Source organism: Mobula birostris, chromosome 24, assembly GCF_030028105.1.
Source record: "Mobula birostris isolate sMobBir1 chromosome 24, sMobBir1.hap1, whole genome shotgun sequence".
Taxonomy (NCBI): Eukaryota; Metazoa; Chordata; class Chondrichthyes; order Myliobatiformes; family Myliobatidae; genus Mobula; species Mobula birostris.
In genome coordinates, this window is record NC_092393.1 from 5,890,639 (window position 1) to 5,917,104 (window position 26,466).

A 26,466-nucleotide genomic window follows, 5' to 3' on the forward strand; every position below is an offset into this window, starting at 1 on the left:
CCTGTATGTAAGAAATATTAAATCATTAGAAGGGGATGACATAGGACCAGAAGGTGTAGTCTCTATGGGTTGAGTTAAGAAATGACAAGGGTAAAAGGACTCTAATGGCAGTTGTATACAGGCCTCCACACAGCAGCTAGGATGTGGATTACAAATTACAGAGGGAGATAGAAAAGGCGTGTCAAAAGGGAAATGTCATGATAACCATTGGGGATTTTAACATGAAACTGGATTGGGAAAACCAGGCCAGGACTGGACCTCAAGAGAGAGAATTTGAAAAATGTCTAAGGGATGGCTTTTTAGAACAGCTTGTTGTTGAGCCCACTAGGGGATTGGCTGTGCTGGATTGGGTGCTGTGCAATGATCCAGAGGTGATAAGAGAGCTTAAGGCTAAGGAACCTTTGGGGAACAGTGATCACAATATGATCGAGTTCACTTTGAAATTTGAGAAGGAGAAACTAAATTCCAATGTGTTGGTATTTCAGTGGAATAAAGGAAATTACAATGGCATGAGAGGGGAACTGGCCAAGGTTGAATGGAAAGAAACACTAGCAGGAAGGACAGCAGAGCAGCAATGGCTGAAGTTTCGGCGAAAAACGAGGGAAGTGCGAGATAGATACATCCCAAATAAGAAGAAATTTTCGAATGGAAGGAGGACACTATCATGGCTGGCAAGTGAAGTTAGAGTCAAAGTAAAAGTAAAAGCAAAAGAGAGGGCATACAAGGAAACCAAAGCTAGTGGGAAGATTGAGGATTGGGAAGTTTTTAAAAACTTGTAGAAGGAAACTAAGAAAGTCATTAGGAAGGAAAAGATGAATTATGAAAAGAAGCCGGCAACTAATATCAAAGATACTAAAAGCTTTTTTTAAGTTACCCCTTAGGGTAACAGAGAGTTGAGGGTAGATATAGGACCAATAGAAAATGATGCTGGAGATATTGTAATGAGAGATGCAGGGATCGCAGAGGAACTGAATGCGTGTTTTGCATCAGTCTTCACAGTGGAAGACATCTGTAGTATCGGACATTCAAGAGTGTCAGGGAAGTGAAGTACGTGCAGTGAAAATTACGACTGAGAAGGTGATCAGGAAGCTTAATGGTCTGAGGGTGGATAAATCTCCTGGACCTGATGTAAAGCACCCTTGGGTTCTGAAGGAAGTAGCTGGAGAGATTGTGCAGGCATTAACAATAGTCTTTCAAGAATCGATAGATTCTGGCATTGTACTGGATGACTGGAAAATTGCAAATGTTACTCCGCTATTTAGGAAGGGTGGGAGGCAGCAGAAAGGAAACTGTAGACCTATTAGCCTGACATCAGTGGTTGGGAAGTTGTTGAAATTGATTGTTAGGGATGAGATTACGGAGTACCTGGAGTCACATGACAAGAGAGGCCAAAGCCAGCATGGTTCCTGAAAGGGAAATCTTGCCCGACTAACCTACTGCAATTTTTTTGAGGAAATTACAAGCAGGGTAGACAAAGGAAATGCAGTAGACGTAGTGTACTTGGATTTTCAGAAGGCCTTTGACGAGGTGCTGCACATGAGGCTGCTTAGCAAGATAAGATCCCATGGAATTACAGGGAAGTTACTAGCATGGGTGGAACATTGGTTGATTGGCAGAAAACAGAGAGTGGAAATAAAGGGATCCTATTCTGGCTGGCTGCCGGTTACCAGTGGAGTTCCACAGAGGTTGGTGTAGGGACCGCTGCTTTTTACGATGTATGTCAATGATTTGGATAATGGGAGTAAAGGATTTGTGGCTAAATTTGCCGATGATACAAAGATAGGAGGAGAAGTGGGTAGTGATGAGGAAACAGAGAGCCTGCAGAGAGACTTAAGGTAGTTTAGGGGAATGGGCAAAGAAGTGGCAAATGAAATACAATGTTGGAAAGTGTATGGTCATGCACTTTGGTGGAAGAAATAGACGGGCAGATTATTATTTAGATGGGAAGAGAATTCAAAATGCAGAGATGCAAAGGGACTTGAGAGTTCCTGTGCAGGATACCCTAAAGGTTAACCTCCTGGTTGAGTCAGTTGTGAAGAAGGCAAATGCAATGTTGGCATTCATTTCTAGAGGTATAGAATATAAGAGCAGGGATGTGATGTTGAGGCTCTATAAGGCACTCATGAGACCACACTTGGAGTATTGTGTGCTGTTTTGGGCTCCTTATTTTAGAAAGGATATACTGACATTGGAGAGGGTTCAGAGGGGATTCACGAGAAAGATTCCAGGAATGAAAGGGTTACCGTATGAGGAACATCTGGTAGCTCTTGGGCTGTATTCCCTGGAGTTCAGGAGAATGAGGGGGGATCTCATAGAAACATTCCAAATGTTAAAAGGCCTGAACAGATTAGATATGGCAAAGTTATTTCCCATGGTAGGGGAGTCCAAGACAAGAGGGCACGACTTCAGGGTTGAAGGATGTCCAATTACAACTGAGATGTGGAGAAATTACTTTAGTCAGAGGGTGGTAAATCTGTGAAATTTGTTGCTACAAGTGGCTGTGGAGGCCAAGTCATTGGATGCATTTTAAGGCAGAGATAGACAGGTTCTTGATTAGCCAGGCATCCAGGGGTATGGGGTGAAGGCAGGGGAGTGGGGATGACTGGAGGAATTGGATCAGCCCATGATTGAATGGAGGAGCAGACTTGATAGGCCAAATGGCCTACTTCTGCTCCTATATCTTATGGTCTTATGGAAATGAGTACTGCATTTCTTGTTGCAATTTCTAGTAAAATTATAAATTTGACCTCTCAATCTGGTGCTAGAAGATCTATTATTTGGTTGCAACACACATAGAGTGCTAGAGGAACTCAGCAGGCCAGGCAGCATCAATGGAAATGAGCAAACAGTCAATGCTTCAGGCTGAGACCCTTCATTGGAACTGGAAGGAAGATGAGAGGTCAGAATAAGATGGTGGGGGGAGGGGAGGAAGAAGTACAAGGTGATAGGTGAAACCAAGAGGGGAGAGAGGGTGAAGTTTAAGAGCTAGGAAGTTGATTGGTGAAAGACAAAGGGCTAGAGGAGGGAGAATCCGACAGGAGAGGACAGGAGGCCATGGAAGAAAGGGAAGGGGGAGGAGCACCAGAGTGACGGGCAGGTAAGGAGATCAGTTGAGAGGGAGGAAACAGGAAAGGGGAATAGTGAAGAGGTGGAGGCAATTACCAGAAGTTCAAGAAATTGATGCTTATGCATATGGAATATAAGGTGTTGCTCCTCCAACCTGAGTGTTGCCTCATCGCAGTAGAGGAGGCCATGGACTGACTTGTCTGAATGGGAATGGGAAGTAGAATTGCAATGGGTGGCTACCAGGAGTCCCATTTTTTCTGGCGGATGGAGCGTAGGTGCTCGACAAAGCGGTCTCCCAATCTACATTGGGTCTCACCGATATACAGGAGGCCACACCAGAAGCACCAGATGCAGTAGATGATCCCAACAGACTCACAGGTGAAGTGATGCCTCACCTGGAAGGACTGTATTGGGCTCTGAATGGTAGTGAGGGAGGTGGTGTAGGGGCAGGTATGGCACTTGTTCTGCTTGCAAGCATAGTACCAGGAGGGAGACCAAGGGTAGGGACAAATGGACAAGGAAGTTGCATAGGGAGTGATCCCTGTGGAAAATGTTAAGTGGGGGGTGGGGGAGGAAATGATATGCTTGGTTGTCGGATCCCGTTGATGATGGCGGAAGCTAGAGAATTATGTGCTGGACGTGGTGACTGATGGGGTAGTAGGTGGGGACAAGGGGAACCCTCTACCTGGTGTGGTGGCGAGAGGATGGGGTGAGGGCAGACGTGCACGAAATGAAAGAGATGCGGGTGAGGGCAGTGTTGATGGTGGAGGAAGGGAAGCCCTTTACTTTGAAGAAGGGCATTTCATTAGTTCTTGAATGAAGCAGATGAGGTAGAAATGGAAGAACTGAGAGAAGGGAAAGGCAACTTTACAAGTGAGAGGCTGAAAAGCGGGCCCAGGCAGCTGTGAGTATCAGTGGGCTTATAGAGTTATCAGTAGATAGATTGTCTCCAGAGATTGAGAAATCTCTCCTTTGTCTACCTTGCTTGCTGCTTCCTTGAAGAACTCTAACAGATTTGTCAGGAAAGATTTCTCTTTACAGAAACCATGCTGACTTTGACTTATTAGACATAGACATATGGGATGCTTGGGTTAGACATAAACGTTAAGACCATAAGACATAGCAGCAGAATTAGGCCATTCAGCCCCTTGAGTCTGCTCTGCCATTCCATAGTGGCTGATCCCAGATCCCACTCAACCCATACATCTGCCTTCTCATCATATCCTTTGATGCCCTGTTCAATCAGGAAACTATAAGCTTCCGCTTTAAACATAACCATAGAGTTGACCTCCACCGCAGTCTGTGGCAGAGCATTCCACAGATTCACTACTCTCTGGCTAAAAGAAATTCTTCCTTACCTCTGTTCTAAAAGGTCGCTTCTCAATTTTGAGGCTGCACCCTCTAGTTCTTGATATGCCCACCATGGGAAACATCCTCTCCATATCCACCCTATCTAAGCCTTCTAACATTTGGTAGGCTTCAATAAGATCCCCTGCATTCTTCTAAATTCCAGTGAATACAGGCCCAAAACTGCCAAATGCTCCTCATACATTAACCCCTTCATTACTGGAATAATCCTCGTGAACCTCCTCTGGACTCTCCAATGATAACACAACCTTTCTGAGTTATGGTGCTCATTACTGTTGACAATACTCTAAGTATGGCCTAACTAGTGTCTTATAAAGCCTCAGAATTACTGTATCTCCTTGCTTTTATATTTTATTCCCCTTGAAATAAATGCCAACATTGCATTTGCCTTCTTCACCACAGACTCAAACTGTAAATTAACCTTCTGGGAATCTTGCATGAAGACTCCCAAGTCCCTCTGCACCTCTGATGTGTGAACCTTCTCCCCATTTAAATAATAATCCACACTATTGCTCCTTTTACAAAAATGCATTATCATACATTTTCCAACACTCTATTCCATCTGCCACTTTTTTGCCTATTCTTCTACTTTCTAAGTCCTGCTGCAATCGCATTGCTTTCTCAGCACTACCTACCCCTACATTATCTTTGTACCATTTGCAAATTTAGCCTCAAAGCCATCAATTCCATTATCCAAATCATTGACAAACAATGTGAAAAGTGGTGGTCCCAATACTGACCCCTGAGGAACACCACTAGTCACCGGCAGCCAACCAGAAAAGACCCCCATATGGAACATACGGGGTGCTTTGATTAGACATGGACATACCGGATGCTTTGATTAGACATGAACATACGGGATGCTTTGATTAGACATGGACGCATGGGATGCTTTGATTAGACATGGACGCACGGGATGCTTTGATTAGACATGGACGCACGGGATGCTTTGATTAGACATGGACATACCGGATGCTTTGATTAGACACGGACGCAGGGGGTGCTTTGATTAGACATGGACATACGGGATGCTTTGATTAGACACGGACGCATGGGGTGCTTTGATTAGACACGGACGCACGGGGTGCTTTGATTAGACACGGACGCACGGGGTGCTTTGATTAGACACGGACGCACGGGGTGCTTTGATTAGACACGGACATACAGGATGTTTGCCTTCATCAGCACAGAGCACAAGAACATGTTACAGCTGTATGAGGAGATTCAAAAGGATGTTGCCTGGATTGAAGCATTTCAGTTAGTAGGAAACACCAAACATGTTTGCTTTTTTGCCTGGAGTGGTCGACACCAGAAATGACCTCATAGAGGTATACATCAGGAATAGCTAAGGTGGATAGTAAAAATCCTGTCCTTTGGTAGGTTTGTCTAACACAAAGTGGCATAAATTTAAAGGTGAGAGATGGGAGGATTAGCATTTTATGGGGATGTTTTAATGTTGGAGAACTGGTCCTGCTGCCTCAAAGAGGTGTAAGTACATGACATTATGATCTCATGACATTAAAAACACAGCTAATCAGTAACCTGAATCAGCAAGGCATAGGAGGCTACAGATTTAATTTGGATTGGTGAGAGTTAATAGCATTGACATGGTGTGCAAAGGTCTGTTTCTGTGCTGTACAACTCCATTACAATCACTGAGCAAGGTAGCCACTAGAATGCTTAAAGGTTCAAGGTCTAAAATGAGAGTATGGTTTGTTAAATCTATCTGGCACTGAGATAACCCCAGAAGTCCAGTTTCATCCCAAAATCATCACCACTCTAAGCCCAGAAAACATGATTCAAAATGGTTCCGTCAAAGGTCTGCAAAGTGGTCCAACACCTTGTGCCAAACTGGACAGAATTAGTTTCAGCAGCCATTCTGAATGTGTAGGTTACCTTCAGAGAACTGTTGCTCTGACCAGTTTGTTGTCCTCTAGAGGCGTGGCTCCAGAAACAGAAACATTTTCATATGACACTATCTGATGTGGAACTGTCAATGGTCATTCAATGACACAACACTCATTGGCAGCTTATAGGCTGCCACGGATTCTCCAGTTCCAATTCTCTGTGAGAAGATGAGGCTGTACAATGATACAGTGCCTTGTAAAAGTACTCAGCCCCAACCCTTTGTTCACACAACCAGGTACTACAACCAGGGATTTTCATCAATTTAACTGAGAATTTTTAATTGTGAATCACATGCTCATTTCCACCCCCCCCCCCCCACTGTGGAGCCTAAAAACAGGGAAAACTGTAAAGCATAAAAATCTAAAAATTCAAAAACTGAAATGTCAGCAATTCAAAAGTATTTATCCCTTTGCTCAGGACTTAGCTGAACCACCTCTCACAACTATTACAACCAGTAGTCTTTTTGGATAAGTCTCTATTAGCTTTGCACAATGTCATAGAGCAAGATTTGCATATTTCTGCTTGGGAAAATTGCTCAAGCTGTGCCAGGTTAGCTGGGAAGTGGCAGTGGACAGCAGTCTTGATGCCTTGCACAGATGTTCAATTGGTGTAAGGTCAGGACTCCAACTGGATCACTCAAGGACATCAATTTTCTTCATCTGGAGATTTTCCATTGCTGCTCTGGCAGTGTGCTTTGGTTCGTTGTCCTGCTGAATCACCAGCTTCCCTCCCAGCTCAAGCTTTCTGGCAAAGTCTAGCAGGTTTTATCCAGAATCTCTCTAAATTTAGCAACAATCATCTTCCCATCAATGCTGACCAAATTTGCCATCCCTGCTGCTGAAAAGCATCCCCACAACAAGATGCTCCCTACTTTACAGTACCTGGCTGATGTGCAGCAATAAACTTATGCCACATGTAAAGGTGTTCCAATGTGCCCAATGCTGCCCTTACCCTTCTTGGTGGCAGAGGTTGAGGACTTCAGAGGTGTGGTTGGACTAGCCTAGGTGAGTAATTGTAATGCATTTTGCAGATGCTAGACACAGCAACCATAGTGCTCTAGTACTGAGGGATGAATATTCAGTATAATGGATTAGGTGGCAATTAAGCAGACTGCCTTGTCCAGGATGGTGCACAGGCGTGAGAGGCGGAATTATTGGCAAGTATCAGAATATAAAAGGATAAATGCCGAGGCTTAATAAGGCATTGGTCAGACTGCACTTGGATTACTTTGGCCAGTTCTGGGTCTGTTATCTACGGAAGCATGTGCTGGCATTGGCGAGGGTCCAGAGGAGATTCATGAGAATGATCCTTACAGTGAATGGGTTGACATACGAGGAGTGTTTGATAGCTCTGGGCCTGTACTCGCTGCAGCTTAAAAGAATGGGGGGGAGGGGAATCTCTTTGAAAGCTATCGAATATTGAAAGACCTAGATGGGGTGGACATGGGGAGGATGTTTCCTGTGGTGGGAGAGTAAAGGTCCAAACAGGCCAGCCTCAAAATAAAAGGATGTTCCTTTAGCACAGAGATGAGGTATTTCCTTAGCCAGAGGATGGTGAATTTTTGGAATTTATTGCCACAGATGGCTGTGGAGGCTAAGTCATTTGGTACAATTAAAACAGAAGATGATAGTTCTTGATTAGTAAGGACGTCAAAGGTTATAGGGAGAAGGCAGGAGAATGCAGTCGAGAGGGATAATAAATGAACCATTGATGGAACGCAGAGCAGACTAGATTGGCCAAATGGCCTAATTCAGCTTCTACGTCTTATCTATTTGTCAAATGTGCTGGCATGACCAGTTTAATCAAGCACACATATTTGGTACTCTCCTTTAAGCCTGTGTGATATAGCAGAGGGTGATGATAGCTCATAGAAAGTTACCCCTGAAAGAATTGCTATCTACAGATAAAATGGAAGCATATATTGACATACTGAAGTGATAACTGTGCTCACACGGCAGATAGTTCCACTGCAATGTACAAGTAAATCAAATCAACTTTCTTGGTGAGGCTTCTAATTCAAAATGACATCTTACCTGAGCACCATTCCCAGCTCCCGGCAAGGGACAGTGTTATACATTTCACACACCTATGTGAGAACAAGTCCGTGTTAGATTACTCTCCTGGGAAGTACACAGTGCAATGTGCTTCTCTGCTCCCAAATATTCTTCAGGAAGAATAATTAGGTCAAATAGATTTTGACTTTTAGTGTGTAGTAGAAATGCAATTAAAGGAAAAGGAAAGTAACAAAGAGATACAGCACACTTGCTCCCACTTCATATCATCAGCTAACTTTATTTAATATTCTCCTAAACAGCTTACTACATAGTAGTTAGATTGAGCACATGGGATAGCAAGAAACAAATTAATCTTCACTCTCTGGGTCTCTTAAGAGTTAATGTAAATGAAAAAAATGAGGTACATTTTGGCTGTAATGGTGAGAAGCCAAGTACTAAGGGCCTGTGCTGATCAACTGCTGGAGTGTTCACCTTTAACCCCTCACTTCGGCAGTCTGAAGTGCCCACTCCTTCAAACAGGCTTCAATTATACCGATGCCCATGACGAAAGTAGCAACGTGCCTCAGTGACTATCATCTAGTAGCCCTTACATTCACTGTGATGAAGTGCTTTTAAAGGTTGGTGATGAAACGTACAGTATCTACCCGAGAAGTGACTTGGATCTGCTCCAATTTGCCTATTGGGACAACAGGTGAACAGCAGTTACCATTTCACTGGCTCTTCACTCAATGGTGAAACATCTGGACAGTGAACATCAGGATGCTCTTCACTCACTACAAATCAATACTATCATCCCCTCAAAACTAATCAATAAACTTCAAGACCTAGACCTCAACTGGAGCCTCGATTTCCTCACTTGCAGACCCCAGTCAGTTCAGATTGGCAGCAACATCTCCACGATCTCCATCAGCACAGGTGCACCTCAAGGCTGTGTGCTTAGCCCCCTGCTCTACTCACTTTACACTTATGACAATGAGGCTAAGCTCATCACCGGTGATTGATAAGTTCGTGGCCTAAGGTAGAAGGAGATGAGTTATTAACTTCACACTTTCTGCATAATCACTCAAAGAGTTGAACTGCAAGTGCATGTAACGAGAGCCGTATAACTCATCTCCTTCTACCTTAGGCCACAAACTTATCAATCACCCCTGCTATGGACACTTTCTGGAGGTCCAAGGTCCGTATGGCTCCACGACCGCTGGACTAAGTGTGTAAATGTAGGAGGGGACTATGTTGAAAAATAAATGTGCTAGGTTTTCTAAAATTGATCCCGTCTACCCCAGGCCACGAACTTATCAATCACTCCTCGTATGTACTTTCATAATAAATTTACTTTGAACTTTCTGAACTTTGAAGCCTATGGATATACAAAGCAGAAATTCACAGTCTTAGGGATACCACAATTGTTCTCATCGCCTTTTCTCCAATCTGCCAAAACAATGACTGCTGCTAGAAATTAAATGGTATTGGATTAAAGCTAAAATATGCTTCAAACCCTGAGCAAGTCAAGCAGAGAAACAGAGTCAATACTCTGGATCAAGGATTTCTTAACCATGGACCGGTGAAGCCTATGGACCCCTTCTCAGAATAATGTATTTAAATATATAAAGTACATTGGTTTACAAAAGACACCAATTATATTGAAATATAGTTATCAATACATTTTAAAATGTGATATACTAATTATATATGTGCTTCTTTATTAATGCATTATATAACAAGTAGCAATGAGCATGCCACGAATGATATTTTGAGATATTTGTAACAACTGTAACTTGATATGAAAATGGCTGATTTTTACTGGTGACAAAGTCACAGGTACTGCTAATACTACTGTAGTTTGTTGTTTACATTCATAATGGAAGGAAATGCTAAATTTCAGTTAGAGGTTAGTAAAAATAAAGATGTAATTTTTTTCCCAGATCCCCTGAATGTATCTATGGACCCTCAAGGGGCCTACCCAAGTTATGAATCCCTGCTTTAAATCAATGACCATTCACTATAACTTATAGTTGTTGACCTAACTATTTCTTCCTTCACAGATGTTGCCTGACATACAGAGTATTTTCAGCAGTTTTTGGGCTTTTATTTCTGATTTCCTGCTCCTGTATATTCTTGATTTTTAAAATGGTTTTGGATGTTGGAAAATGGCCAAATATTGGCTGCCTCTGGTGCTCTCCATGCTAAATATCCCTGCTGACATTCCCTGTCTAATTACCAGATACAGGGACCTATACTTTTCTTGTGATTGTGAACCTCTGATTTAACAAAAGTGGAGAAAATAGGGGGCAAAATCAAGAAGCACACCACTACAGAGTCTGGTTTCATCGTAGAGAAACCAATTGTGTCAAGTGATTTAGAAGGAAGATACCAGAATTGAGATTATAATTACAGATAAGGCTGAACAGACTAGTGTTGGGAAGGTGGACGTGTTTGAACTGATTGATGTAAAGATGGGACCCAAAGCAAGACCAAATGACACAAAATGATCACCAGTAAATTCAGTATGGATATGGTGGAAACTTGTTGGCCCAGCACCACTACTGTTAAGTTTGGTAACTTTGAAACATTAAACTAATTCAAAGGACAACATGGGAGCCTAGGAATGTGGGTCTAACTTTGGGTTTACTTTAACCAAGATGTGCATGTATCACAGGGTAGCGTGATGACGTATGCAATTAATGTAGTTTTGTATATATAACTTGCAATGAATTATTTAAATGACAAGAGTGCTTACTCCAACAATATATTTACAATAGTACTCAAATTCTACCAAAACATTAAATACACAACTACAACTTGTTTATTAGTTTCACTGGATAAGTTTCTGTACTGTAGATGCTTTGATATCATTGCAAAGAGGAACGTGAGCAATACAAATGTTGGTAAAGAAAGTTGGAGCAGCTGCCCATTTCTCGGCTGTACATTCTACATCATTCCACGTAAATCTCCTGCAATGAAAGGGGCAGGCTGTCAACCATTCTCTCTGATTATATATTTGAAATACTTACTGGAAGGAGCCAGCTCTCATCCAGAAAACTGCTGTTCTAAAGAGAAGAGGTATCATATTAATACAGAAGCATAGACTTTAGCAATTTTGTGTTAGTTCCTGACATAGAATTAGTTTGACAATCTCCGTCCAGTTTTTATTTGGAACCAATTAGCACAAGTTGCAATTGAAAGATTAGAACAGCCTGAAAATGGAAACTGCTACATATTAAGCATTCCTTTGAGATTCAAAGCCTTTATTGCAGTATATTTACTTTACATACAAATTAAAACAGAAAATACTGAAAATACTCAGAGGGTCAGGCAACATCTGTGGAGAGAAAAACAGAGTTACGTTGCATAAAAATGGGCCCTTGAGCTCACCACGGTCATGCTGATATTTTCGTACAGCTACACTCAACTATATTCAACCAATATATATTTTATGCCTTGCCTATTCAACCCTGGAGCTGAGGGGAAGCTGCACTAACTCCATCACTGTGCCTCCTTGGAAATAAAATTCTTACCATCTAGAATCCATGCACTACTCTGTTAATGGAGTTGTTTCATTGCAATCAACTCTCAGCTTTCTAAACTGAATAGAATACAGACCCTGTCTGCTTAATCTCTTTTCAAGGGTCAAACTCCCCATCCCAAGAATCAATCTGGTGAACCTTCAGGGCACCACTCTATGACAGCTATATTACTCCTTATGTAGGGAGACCAGAGCACAGGTGTGGACTCAGCTAGGACCTGTACAGTTGGAGCAGGACATCATTTTCCAGACAGTAATGCACACAAAATGCTGCAGGAAAACTGCATGTCAGGCAACATCCAGAGGGAGGAATAAACAGTCGATGTATCAGGCCAAGACTTTTCATCAGGACTGGAAAGGAAGGGAGAAGAAGCTGGATAAAGAAGGTGGGAGAGGAGGAGTACAAGCTAGAAGGTGATAGGTGAAGCCAGGTGAGGGGTAAGGTAGGTAGGTGGGATAGGACAAATGAAGTAAGAAGCTCAGAGGTGAGAGGTGGAAAAGGTAAAGGGCTGAAGAAGGAATCTGACAGGAGAGGAGAGTGTACCGTGGGAGAAAGGGAAGAAGGAAGGGCACCAGGTGGAAGAGATGTGCAGGTGAGGAGAGGTAAGAGGGGCACCAGAATGGAAGAAGGAGAAAAGGAAGAGGGGGAGAAATTACCAGAAGTTACAGACATTGATATTCATGCTAACAGGTTGCAAGCTACCCAGACAGAATATAAGGTGTTGCTCTTCCAACCGGAGAGTGACCTCATCTTGGCAGCAGTGGAGATCACGGACTAACATGTCGGAATGGGAAAGGGGACTGGAATTAAAATGGTTAGCCACGGCGAAATCCTGCCTTTTGTTAATGGAGCAAAGGTACTCAACAAACTGGAGGTCCCCGAATCTACGCTGGGTTTCACCGATGTAGCAGAGGCTGCACCGGGAGCACGGAGAGCCCAAGAGATTCGCAGGTGAAGAGTTGCCTCGTCTGGAAGAACTGTTTGGGGCCCTGAACTGAGGTGAGGGAGGAGGTGAACGGGCAGGTGTAGCACTTGAGCTACTTGTAGGGATAACTGCCAGGAGGAAGATCAGTGGGGGGAGGGATGAATGAACCAGGGAATTATGGACAGAGTGATCTGTGGAACGCAGAAGGAGGTGGAGATAATGATGCATTTGGTGGTAGGATCCCATTGAAGATGGCAGAAGTTGTGGAAATGATGTGCTGGATGTAGAGGCTCACGGGGTGATAGGCAAGGACGAGAGGAACTCTATCACTGTTAATGTGGCAGGAAGATGGAGCTGAAGGTGGATGTCTGGGATGGTGGAAGAAGGGAAACCCTGTTCTTTGAAGGAGGAGTTCATATCTGATATTCTGGAAAGGAATGCCTCATCCTGGGAACAGATGCGACAGAGTTGGAGGAACTGAGAAAAAGGAGTGACATTTTTACAAGTGACAGGTTAGAGGGCGTCATGCAGCATAGAATCAGGCCCTGTGGCCCACCATTTCCATGTATTCATTGGTACTAATCCCATTTACCAACCTCTGGCATATGCTTGACAATTCAAGTGCTCATCTAGATACCAACTTAAATGGTGAAAGAGTGCCTGTTTCCACTACCTCTCATATTGTGCACTCCAGATTCTAACTGTCCTTTGGATGAAAAAAATCTGTCTCTGATGCATTTAAATCTTGGTCCTCTAGTTTGAGACACATGTGATTTACCAGGATGCTACATGGGATAGTGTTTCAGCTATGGTGAAAATACAGAACATTACTACACAGTATGGGCCCTTTGGCCCATGATGTTGTGCTGACCTTTTAAACCTAACCTCCTACCCAATTCTTACCTCTAACATAACCCTCCTTTTTTTTTTTAATCATCCATGGGCCTATCCAGGTGTTTTTTAAATGTCCCTAATGTATCTGCCTCTACCACTCTGGTAGGACATTTCAGCCACCCACCCCTTTGTGTAAAAAAGTTAATTCTGACATACTATACCTTCCTCCAGAAGAAGAAGAAGAAGAAAGCCCTTAACTCCGAGTGGAGTCATCGGGACGCCGTCTTTGAAGGCGTTTTTTTTTTTTTTTTAGCAAGCTTTTTTATTTTTACAAGGCTAAGTTGCTAGCTCGACACTCAACCCAGCACGGATGCAAGGGAGCCGGCTGGATTCGAACTCAGGAGCCTTCGCTCCGAAGTCTGGCGCTGATGCCACTACGCCACCAGCCGGCTATACTTTCCTCCAGTTACATTAAAATTATGCCCTTGTATTAGCTATTTCCACCCTGGGGAAAAGTCTCCAGCTATTCACTGAGTTTATGCCTCTTATCATCTTGTACACCTCTATCAAGTCACCTCTCATCCTCCTTCGTTCCAAAGAAAAAAGCCCTAGCTTGCTCAACATATCTTCATAAAACCTGCCCTGTAATGCAAGCTGCATCCTGGTAAATCTCCTCTGCATCCTCTCTAAAGCTTCCACATCCTTCATATAACAATGTGACCAGAACTGAATACAATATTCCAACTATGGTTGACTTGAGACCGGAGAGGCTAGTTCTGTTTCCTTGGAATGCGATCAGTTAAGCGATTGAGGTTTATAAGTGTGTATATATATATATACACACACACACACACACACAAGTGCTGGAGGAACTCAGCAAGTCAGGCATCATCTTTGGAAATGAATAAAGGGGTATAGATAGGAAAAACTGGAGTTAACTTTTTCCCTTGTCAAAGGTGAATAGTAGTAGAGGATATAGATTTAGTGTAAAGAGTAAGAGATTTCAGGCCTTTTTCACCCAGAGAGTGGTAACTAGGTGGAATAAAATGTCAGGGAGTATGGTGGAAGCAAAACCATGGACAGTATTTAAGAAATGTCCAGGCATTGAAGGCTATGGGCCAGATGCTGAAGACTGGGTCTAATAAGGATGGTATCCACTGGTAAGAAATGGTGAGCTAACCAGCCTGTTTCCATGCTGTAGTACGTTATGTAAGACTCCTACTATGGGGAAAGCTGCCGACTAGCCTCCACATCTATTGCCCTTCATAATTTTATAATCTTGTAACTCAAATCATACAACTGCTTGCCTTCCTAATTGCTTAAAGTACTAAACATTAAGCTTCAATGATTCACATGCAAAGATACTCAGGTCCCTTTGAAACCTAATACTTTCCAAATTTTTACCATTTCTAAAAATAAGCATTTTTATTTTTCCCATCAAAGTGGATGACCTTGCATTTTTTCCCACATCATTTTATCTCGTCCTTTCATGTAATCTACCTGTCTCTCCCAGAAGCCCCTTTGCACTATCCTAACAGACCACAAGACCACCTAGCTTTCTTTCAGGCAAACTTGGATAGATCCTGCTTGACTCCCTCATCCAAAATCACTGATATGGTTTTAAAAGCTCAGGGTCTCAACATTACTTATATCACCTCAGTGGTCACCTTTCTCCCATCCTAAGAATGTCCATTTCATTGGGATGAAGGGCAAGCACACCAACTGGCGTTTGTGGAATCTCCTCTTCAGACTGTCCTATCAAATGGTTAATCAGCCCATGGTATTGCAATTGTGTCTATTTATTAACAGAAAGCATTAATCACTCTACTAGTCTTTCTGAAACGCAACACAGCTTGGGTCACAAAATGGAAGATGAGCTCAAAGTTTTGGATGAACAACCAGAGTGCTGATCAAGAAAACACCAGTTGTGATTATCCAACATATCAACACTAACCTCTAGGTCAAGGGTGAAGTTCATCTGTGACAAGACCAGCAGTAGTGAGAGGAAAGGTTCTGCATAAAATAAAGAGACAAGGGTGAATGGAGATGTATATGGGTCAGGCTGGGTAATGACAGAGCACTGCACCAAACCTGGGGAGATTTGTATTGAATGCACCTGCCCTGAAGATCACCATGGGATGCTTACCTTCCCAATCAATGGCTTTCAGACAGGGTGCTTGTTAATACAATTAGGGATACCCATCAATAACTCACCAGCTGTGCAGCTCAGGTCAATACTATTTTTAATGAACAGGGAGTGGAGTGCACGTTTCAACACTTGTCATGTCAAAAATTCATAGTGCAGAATGGAACAACTTTATACATGAGAGGGTCACAGTGTTACAATCCAAGCCACTTCAGGGGAATACTGAGGGGAAACAGATTTTATTTGGTTTAAGCCATACACAAGAATACAGAAGCTGAGCTATTTGCACTTTGCCTCGAAAAAAATCATTTCTCACATGCTTGTCAGGAGGTTGGAGATACTTCCTCCCCTCCACTCCCAATAAATATTGTACTTCACATTCATAGACATATGACCTTATCCAACAAGAAAACAACCAGGAGAAAATTTATGTCAGAAATAATAATTCAAAGTATCTTGCAACCCATTGGGCTTGTACAGTGACAGACCCGTCCCCACCAGTATCATACCCCAGTGTTATATAGCGACAGACTCACTCCACCATCAATACCATACCTCAGTGTTAACAGTGCCAGACCCGTCCCCACCAGTACCATATCCCTGTGTAATACAGTGACACACCTGACCCCACCAGTATTGTACAGTGACAGATCCATTCACCAGAACCATACAGCAACATACCTATCCCCACTTTGGTGTTATACAGTGAATAATCTGTATATTTTAGTGCGCATGCACCGGTCGTGCATGCAGCCTGGTACAGCCGTTCCGATCTATTCTTACTTTCTTCTTCTTACTTTTTAATTTACGTTATTTTTTGTATTTTTTTTTCTCACGGTAACACGTCGAAGCTGCACCCTCTCTAACATGCCGGTAGAGAGAGTTTTATTTGTGTTTTCTTTAGCGTTGGAAATGGTTACATCCCGACATGCGGGACAGAAGCAAGGTCGCATTGTGTATTCCACGGACCAGCAAAGACCGGCTGGCTAAGCAAACAGAGCAGTGGACACCCCTGCTGAAATCCGGAGGAAAACACACAGAGGGGGATCACAAAGCCGAGGAAAGAGGACCGGGTCGAGACAACAGAGACTTTTAGAGAAGAGGAGTTTGGTGGGTAATACCGTTCCGGCTGACCGGAAGTGCACTGAGAGCGGTAAGCGTAAAGGAGTTGGGTGCTTACTGTTCTGGCTAACAACGGACGGTGCAATCTGGGGTATATTACGATCCAGTGTTTGCAGACTGGATATTGAACTTTTTACTGTTGGACTTTGGCCACATTCCACTGTGATACAACACTTGGCGGCACGGGAGGTCGTTCCTGCCTGTGGCCATCAAATGTGCAGCTCCTCCCGTGCAGGTTCAGACACCCTGAGCCAATAGACTGGTCCTGGACTTATTCTCCATCCGGCATAGTTTGCATTTTGTTGTTTGATTGTTGGGGTTTTTGTATTGCTATATTTACGCTCTATTCTTGGTTGGTGCGGCTGTAACGAAACCAAATTTCCCTCGGGATTAATAAAGTATATCTATCTATCTATATACTGTACAGTACATCCATCTCCCATCGGCACAGGTCTTTACATCAGTGCTCCTTATTGATCGCAGGGTTTGGGAAGTTTGATAGTATGTAGCTCTGGTCAATACTAGGGATGACTGTAGAGGTAAATTTCCAGCTTGTATCCCATAGTTTCCACAGCACTGCTCCCAGTTTCCTTGTGATGTTGATGGGTGACATCGTAGCCATTTCTTTTCAGGAGTTGGGGCTGTCTGAATGCTTCTCAGGGACTGCTGACAAGGCTATTAACTGAATGGCTAACATGACAAGTGGTCAGTAAGGACAGAAGTGGAATAACAAACAAGAAAAATTCTGCAGATGCTGGAAATTCACACAAAATGCTGGAGGAACTCAGCAAGCCAGACAGCACTTATAGAAAAAAGTAAGCAGATGATGTACTGGGCTGAGACTCAAGGCAGATCCATCTCACAGGCTAGACATGTCCCACAAGCTGCAGCTCCTTTTGTGTTCACCACAGTTAGAGGGGCATTCTGGGAAGTCAGAAACTCGTGTGCAATTCCCCCAAAATCCAGAAATTTCTAATATTTGAGTGAAGCATCAATTAATTTTCTGGGAGACAAATATTTTGCTAAAATGTTTGTTAATGCTCAGACTTTTACTGATGGAAAATGTGAATGATGTTCCTTTTTAAACAGTTCAAAACTTCAACTCAGCACCTCCTGTGTTTATTATTTAAATGCCAGCCCGCCCCACACAAACACTTTATTCTGATCACTCTCCCTTGCCTCAAACTTCTCCATCATCCCATAACGTCTATGTTATCTCATGAACCGTTCAACCTTATAAACCCTACATCCATTTCTGGAATTCCCCACCCAACTCCATAACCACTCCATTTGTCAAGCTGCAGAACCCGTTCCATAAATATTTTACCTTACCAACCTCTTTCACATTTCAATCATTGTTCTATTCTATAGACCATTTCAGGGAGTATTGCCGCACAGAAACAGGCTCACTGAGTCTGCATTAATCATTAGATGCCAGTCAAACACTTTTACACTAATCACACTTTATTCCCCTACCCCGCATTTGACCACTTGCCTACACATTAGACTTGATTTACATGACCCAATTAACCGACCAACTCGCCCATCTTTGGCATGTGGGAGAAAACACAGTATACACACAGGGAGAACATGCAACCTCCAGCCAGACAGCATACACACAATATACACAGAGTATACACAGTACACACACAGTATACACACAGGGAGAACATGCAACCTCCAGCCAGACAGCATACACACAATATACACAGAGTATACACAGTACACACACAGTATACACACAGGGAGAACATGCAACCTCCAGCCAGACAGCATACACACAATATACACAGAGTATACACAGTACACACACAGTATATACACAGTACACACACAGGGAGAACATGCAACTTCCAGCCAGACTGTATACACACAGTATACACAGTATATACACAGGGAGAACATGCAACCTCCAGCCAGACAGTATACAGACAGTATACACACAGGGAGAACATGCAACTTCCAGCCAGACGGTATACACACAGTATACACACAGTACACACACAGGGAGAACATGCAACCTCCAGCCAGAGAATATGCACACAGTATACACACAGGGAGAACATGCAACCTCCAGCCAGAGAATATACACACAGTATACACACAGGGAGAACATGCAACTTCCAGCCAGAGAATATACACACAGTACACACACAGGGAGAACATGCAACCACCAGCCAGACAGTATACAGACAGTATACACACAGGGAGAACATGCAACCTCCAACCAGACAGTATACACATAGTACATACACAGTATACACACAGGGAGAACATGCAACCTCCAGCCACACAGTACACACAGGGAGAACATGCAACATCCAGCCAGACAGTACACACACAGTATACACAGTACACACACAGTATACACACAGTACAGACAGACAGAACGTGCAACCTCCAGCCAGACAGTATACACACAGTACACATACAGTACACACACAGTACACACAGGGAGAACGTGCAACCTCCAGCCAGACAGCAGCTGGGGTCAGGATCACTGGGTCACTGGAGCAGTGAAGCAGAAATTCTCGGTAACCTCTACGACCCAAAGTTCTTTTACTGTTCTACAGAGACCTCATTACATTCCAGAGTGTTACTGCACTATCCAAGAGAACAGCAAGACCGACCTAAACAAGCTGAGATCTGGAAAAACCCCAAATCCAAAGAATGCCAGACTACCGGAACACGTACGTACCTGCAAAGCACTCATTGGCCAGCACAGAGCTCTCAGGGTCATACCACTGTAACAAATAAAGAACGGGGAAGTTAGCAACTGAAGAATTTGATCAGGGAGCGGTTCAGTGATCAATCTTGTATTGTTTCTCATGTGCTTTTCTGGACAATGCTTATTCATATGTTTCAGACCTGAAGCATCTCTGAGGTTACTTGGTGAAGAATGGGGATACAGTAGTTTCATTTTCTAAACATCTGTCAAAACTGCATTATTATTATTATTACCCCAATTGCATCCACTGTTCTGACACCTCTGGTCAGAATGTACAAGAGTGTAGTGGTTACTTGAAAACAAACCAAAACCGCTGAGAGACAAAGCTAGGATAATTGACGCTGTATGACGCGCTTCCAATTAACAAATTTCCAAATCAAAAAGGGTATGTTCGATCTTTTATTATGGAACCAGAAAAAACAAATGATGGGGAAGATCTTAAACAGTTTTTTTGCTTCAGTATTTACTCAGGAAACTGGCATAATGTATATGGAAGGAAGGGAAACAAGCAGCAGTGTCATGGAACATATAGAGATTAACGAGGAGGAGGTGCTTGCTGCCTTACAGTGAATAAAGGTAGATAAATCCCCCAGGCCTGACATGATATTTCCTCGGACCTTGAGAGAGACTAGTGTAGAAATTGCAGGGGCCCTGGCAGAAATATTTAAAATGTCCTTAGCCACAGGTATGGTGCCGGAGGATTGGAGGGTAGCTCATGTTGTTCTGTTGTTTAAAAAAGGCTCCAAAAGTAAACCAGGTAATTACAGGCCCGTGAGCCTGACATCAGTAGTAGGTAAATTATTGGAAGGTTTTCTGAGAGATCGGATACACAAGTATTTGGACAACCAAGGGTTGATTAAGGATAGTCAGCATGGCTTTGTGCGTGGTAGATCGTGTTTAACGAATCTTGTAGAGTTTTTTTGAGGAGGTTACCAAGAAAGTAGACAAAGGAAAGGCTGTGGATGTTGTCTACATGGACTTTAGAAAGGCCTTTAACAAGGTCCCACATGGGAGGTTAGTTCAGAAGGTTCAGACACTAGGTATCCATGGAAAGGTTGTAAACTGGATTTGAAATCAGCTGTGTGGGAAAAGACAGAGTGGTAGTGGATGATTGCTTCTCAGACTGGAGGCCTGTGACTAGTGGTGTGCCTCAAGGATCTGTGCTGGGACCATTGTTGCCTGTTGTCTATATCCATGATCTAGATGACAATATGGTAAATTGGATCAGCAAGTTTGCTGATGACACTAAGATTGGAGGCATTGTGGACAGCAAGGAAGGCTTTCAAAGTTTACAAAGGGATCTGGACCAACTGGAAAAATGGGCTAGAAAATCGCAGATTGAATTTAATGCAGACAAGTGTGAGGTGTTGCATTTTGGAAGGACAAATCAAGGTAGGACATACACAGTAAATGGTAGGGCACTGAGGAATGCGGAGGAGCAAAGGGATCTGGGAGTTCAGATACATAATTTCCTGAAAGTGGCGTCACAGGTAGACAGGGTTGAAAAGAATGCTTTTGGTATCCCGGCATTCATAAATCCAAGTATTGAGTATAGGAGTTGGGATGTTATGGTGAGGTTGTATAAGACATTGGTGAGGCCAAATTTGAAATATTGTGTGCAGTTCTGGTCACCTAACTATAGGAAGGATATCAGTAAGATTGAAAGAGTGCAGAGAAGATTTAGTAGGATGTTAGACAATAGGTGCAGAAGTAGACCATTCAAGCCCTTCGAGACTGCACCGCCATTCTGAGATCATGGCTGATCATCTACTATCAATACCCGGTTCCTGCCTTGTCCCCATAACCCTTGATTCCCCTATCCATAAGATACCTATCTAGCTCTTTCTTGAAAGCATCCAGAGAATTGGCCTCCACTGCCTTCTGAGGCAGCGCGTTCCACACCTCCACAACTCTCTGGGAGAAGTTGTTCCTCCTCAACTTTGTCCTAAATGACCTACCCCTTATTCTTAAACCATGCCCTCTGGTACTTGACTCTCCCAGCATCTGGAACATACTTCCTGCCTCTATCTTGTCCAATCCCTTAATAATCTTATATGTCTCAATCAGATCCCCCCTCAATCTCCTTAATTCCAGCGTGTACAAGCCCAGTCTCTCTAACCTCTCTGCGTAAGACAGTCCGGACATCCCAGGAATTAACCTAGTGAACCTACGCTGCACCTCCTCCACAGCCAGGATGTCCTTCCTTAACCCTGGAGACCAAAACTGCACACAATACTCCAGGTGTGGTCTCACCAGGGCCCTGTACAAATGCAAAAGGATTTCCTTGCTCTTGTACTCAATTCCCTTTGTAATAAAGGCCAACATTCCATTAGCCTTCTTCACTGCCTGCTGCACTTGCTCATTCACCTTCAGAGACTGATGAACAAGTACTCCTAAATCTCTTTGTATTTCTCCCTTACCTAACTCCACACCATTCAGATAATAATCTGCCTTCCTGTTCTTGCTCCCAAAGTGAATAACCTCACACTTATTCACATTAAATTCCATCTGCCAAGTTTCTGCCCACTCACCCAGCCTATCCAAGTCACCTTGAATTCTCCTAACATCCACATCACATGTCACACTGCCACCCAGCTTAGTATCATCAGCAAACTTGCTGATGTTATTCACAATGCCTTCCTCTAAATCATTAACGTAAATCATAAACAGCTGTGGTCCCAATACCGAGCCCTGTGGCACCCCACTAGTCATCACCTGCCATTCCAAGAAACACCCATTCACTGCTACCCTTTGCTTTCTATCTGCCAACCAGTTTTCTATCCATGTCAATATCCTCCCCCCAATGCCATGAGCTCTGATTTTACCCACCAATCCTATGTGGTACCTTATCAAATGCCTTCTGAAAGTCAAGGTACACCACATCCACTGGATCTCCCGCGTCTATCTTCCTGGTTACATCCTCGAAAAACTCCAATAGATTAGTCAAGCATGATTTGCCCTTGGTAAATCCATGCTGGCTCGGCCCAATCCTATCACTGCTATCAAGATATGCCGCTATTTCATCTTTAATAATGGACTCTAGCATCTTCCCCACTACTGATGTTAGGCTAACAGGGCGATAGTTCTCTGTTTTCTTCCTCCCTCCTTTCTTAAAAAGTGGGATAACATTAGCCATTCGCCAGTCCTCAGGAACTGATCCTGAATCTAAGGAACATTGGAAAATGATCACCAATGCATCCGCAATTTCCAGAGCCACCTCCTTTAGTACCCTAGGATGCAGACCATCTGGACCTGGGGATTTGTTAGCCTTCAGTCCCATCAGTCTACTCATCACCGTTTCCCTCCTAATGTCAATCTGTTTCAGCTCCTCTGTTACCTTATGTCCTTGGCCCATCCATACATCTTGGAGATTGCTTGTGTCTTCCCTAGTGAAGACAGATCCAAAGTATTTATTAAATTCATCTGCCATTTCTCTGTTTCCCATAAGAATTTCTCCCAATTCATTCTTCAAGGGCCAACATTGTTCTTAACTATCTTCCTTCTCTTCACATACCTAAAAAAACTTTTGCTATCCTCCTTTATATTCCTAGCTAGGGTGCGTTCATACCTCATTTTTCCTCCCTGTATTGTCTTTTTAGTTAAGTTCTGTTGCTCCTTAAAAATTTCCCAATCATCCGTCTTCCCACTCACCTTTGCTCTGTTATACTTCTTCTTTTTTAATGCTATGATATCTCTGACTTCCTTTGTCAACCACTGTGGCCACTTTCCCCCCTTTGAATCCTTCCTTCTCCGGGGGATGAACTGATTTTGCACCTTGTGCATTATTCCCAAGAATACCTGCCATCGCTGTTCCACTGTCTCTTCTGCTAGGATATCCGACCAGTCAACTTTGGCCAGCTCCTCCCTCATGACTCCATAGTCTCCTTTGTTCAACTGCAATACTGACACTTCTGATCTGCCTTTATCCCTCTCAACTTGCAGATAAAAACTTATCATATTATGGTCACTACCTCCTAATGGCTCCTTTACTTCAAGATCACTTATCAAATCCTGTTCATTGCACAACACTAAATCCAGAATAGCCTTATCCCTGGTCAGCTCTCGTACAAGCTGCTCCAAAAATGCATCCCGTAGGCACTCTACAAATTCCCCATCCTGGGGTCCAGTACCAACCTGATTTTCCTAGTTCACCTGCATGTTGAAATCCCCCATAACTACTGCGACATTTCCTTTGCCACATGCCATTGTTAACTCCCTATTCAACTTGCACCCAATATCCATGCTACTGTTTGGGGGCCTGGAGATAACACCTATTAGATCTTTTTGCCCTTACTGTTCCTCAGTTCTATCCACACTGACTCTACTTCTCCTGATTCTATGTCCCCCCTTGCAAGGGACTGAATCTCATTCCTCACCAACAGGGCCACCCCACCCCCTCTGCCCACTTTTCTGTCCCTTCGATAGCACGTATACCCTTGTACATTCAATTCCCAGGTCTGATCCCCCTGTAGCCATGTCTCCGTTATCCCAACAACATCATAGTTACCCATTCGCACCTGAGCTTCAAGCTCATCCGCCTTATCTCTGACACTTTGCGCATTCAGATATAGAATTTTTAACCCATTTCTCCTCTCTCTGTTTAAATCGCTGCCTATTGTGCATAACCCAGCTCCCGGAACTCTCACCGGGCTATACGCCCCTTGAATTTTGTTGTCCTTCTTAAATTTACTTACTCTTTCTGCACATTTAACTCCATGCTCCGTCAGACCATCCCTCTGCACATGTATCCTCCTTATCACTCGTTCTGCCTCACCTTTCTCTACTTCACACTTAATATTCCGGAACCGTGTAGTCCCCACCTGTCCTTTATACTTCATCTCGCTATCCTCTCTCACAATCTGGACCCCTGCCCCCTGCAAATTTAGTTTAAGCCCCCCCCCCCCAAGCAGCACTAGCAAACTTTCCTGCAAGAATGTTAGTACCCCTCCAGTTCAGGGTCTTGCCGGGTCTTCAAGAGTTGAGTTACAGGGAAAGATTGAACAAGTTAGGATTTTATTCCTTGGAGCGTAGAAGAATGAGGGGAGATTTGATAGAGGTTTACAAAATTATGAGGGGTATAGACAGAGTAAATGCGAGTAGGCTCTTTCCACTTAGAGCAGGAGAGATAAATATGAGAGGACATGGCTTTAGGGTGAAAGGGGAAAGATTTAGGGGGAACATTAGGGGAAACTTCTTCACTCAGAGTGGTGGGAGTGTGGAACGAGCTGCTATCTGATGTGGTATTCTTAAATTTTAAGAATAAATTGGATAGGTACATAGATGGGAGAGGTCTGGAGGGTTATGGACTGGGTGCAGGTCAATGGGACTAGCGGAATAAAGTTTCGGCACAGTCTAGAAGTTTTCTGTGCTGTAGGGTTCTATGGTTGTAGCGATGTAAAACTAATAAAACTAAATTAGTGATACAACGGTCTAATTAGCAGTACAATAGCATAATCAGCGTAACTAAGCATTCAATTAGCATAATTAGCCATCAAATAGAATAACTAAGCAAAGTTAATGTAACGAGCAGTCTAATATATTCTAATCAGCAATTAGTGAAGTTAGCAGTCAATAAAAAAATATAATTCCCAGCTGCCTCTAGCTCTCAACCAAGACAAAGCACAAATACATAACTGTACTCATTTGCTTCTACCACACCCCAACCCATGTGTCAAATTAGCATAATAAACACAGCACAAAATACAATACAGACAGAAAATAGATACATGGCTCCTATATCCCAACCCCTAATTATTCAGTTCAGTTCAGTTTTCATTTATTGTCATTTAGAAATGCATGCATTAAAAAATGATACAACGTTCCTCCAGAATGGTATCACAAGAAAACACAGAGCAAACCATGACTAACACTGACAAAACCACATAATTATAACATATAGTTACAACAGTGCAAAGCAATACCATAATTTGATAAAGAGCAGACCATGGACATGGTAAAAAAAAGTCTCGAAGTCCTGATAGCCTCATCATCTCACGCAGACGGTAGAAGGGAGAAACTCTTCCCGCCATGAACCTCCAAGCACCGCAAACTTGCCGATGCCACACCATTGGAAACACCCGACCGCAGCGGACTCTAAGTCTGTCCGAAAACTTCGAGCCTCCGACCAGCCCTCCAACACTGAGCACCGAGCACCATCCTCTGCCAAGCGCTTCGACCTCGTCCCGGCCGCCGAGCAACAAGCAAAGCCGAGGACTCGGGGCCTTCTCCTCCGGAGATCCTGGATCACATAGTAACAGCAGCAGCGAAGCGGGCATTTCAGAAGTTTCACCAGAAGTTTCTCCGTGCTCTCACGTCTGTCTCCATCAAATCAGGATTGTGCACGGCACCCTACTTGACAAATAACAGACATCACCACCGGAGTGGCCGCTGCGAGCTGCGTCGCGCTGCTATCTTCCCGCAAATAATTACACTAATACATACCAAAGTAGGAGATGTGAAATCTTTAAGAACAAACATCTTAACATTTATACAAATATCCTCTTTCTTCTTTCTCTTTCCAGTCAAGTCATGTACCAGTCACCTAAGCCGGTGGTTACCGGCACTTAGCCCAGCACAGAGTGATCTTTACTACCACTCTCTGTCAAGTCAAAGACATGAAGTTTCTAGAGCTGTAACTCCTCAAACGTCTGGCTCCTGCAGAAGACAAATCTCGGTTATAGGTCTGTACAGACAGCAGGTCTTGGTCTTGATGCGCACTTGCCACACAAATGCTCTTCTGTCTGGATAGACTTGAATGACTCTTCCCATGATCCACGAGCTTTAAAGCACTGTGTCATCAACTATAAGCACAATATCTCCTGGGAGGAAAT

The 26,466-nt window shown here is 43.3% G+C and overlaps 1 protein-coding gene across 1 annotated transcript in view; it reads right to left on the reverse strand.

The window, feature by feature from the left end:
• Positions 1-26,466, reverse strand: part of LOC140187244 (uncharacterized) — a 191,070-nt gene that overhangs the window by 84,705 nt on the left and 79,899 nt on the right. The window contains exons 5-8 of the mRNA XM_072242361.1: positions 19,607-19,652; positions 15,595-15,653; positions 11,369-11,404; positions 8,376-8,428 (exon numbers count right to left, since the gene is read on the reverse strand). Coding sequence (XP_072098462.1) covers positions 8,376-8,428; positions 11,369-11,404; positions 15,595-15,653; positions 19,607-19,652 — 194 coding nt within the window. The remainder of the gene's footprint in view (positions 1-8,375; positions 8,429-11,368; positions 11,405-15,594; positions 15,654-19,606; positions 19,653-26,466) is intronic.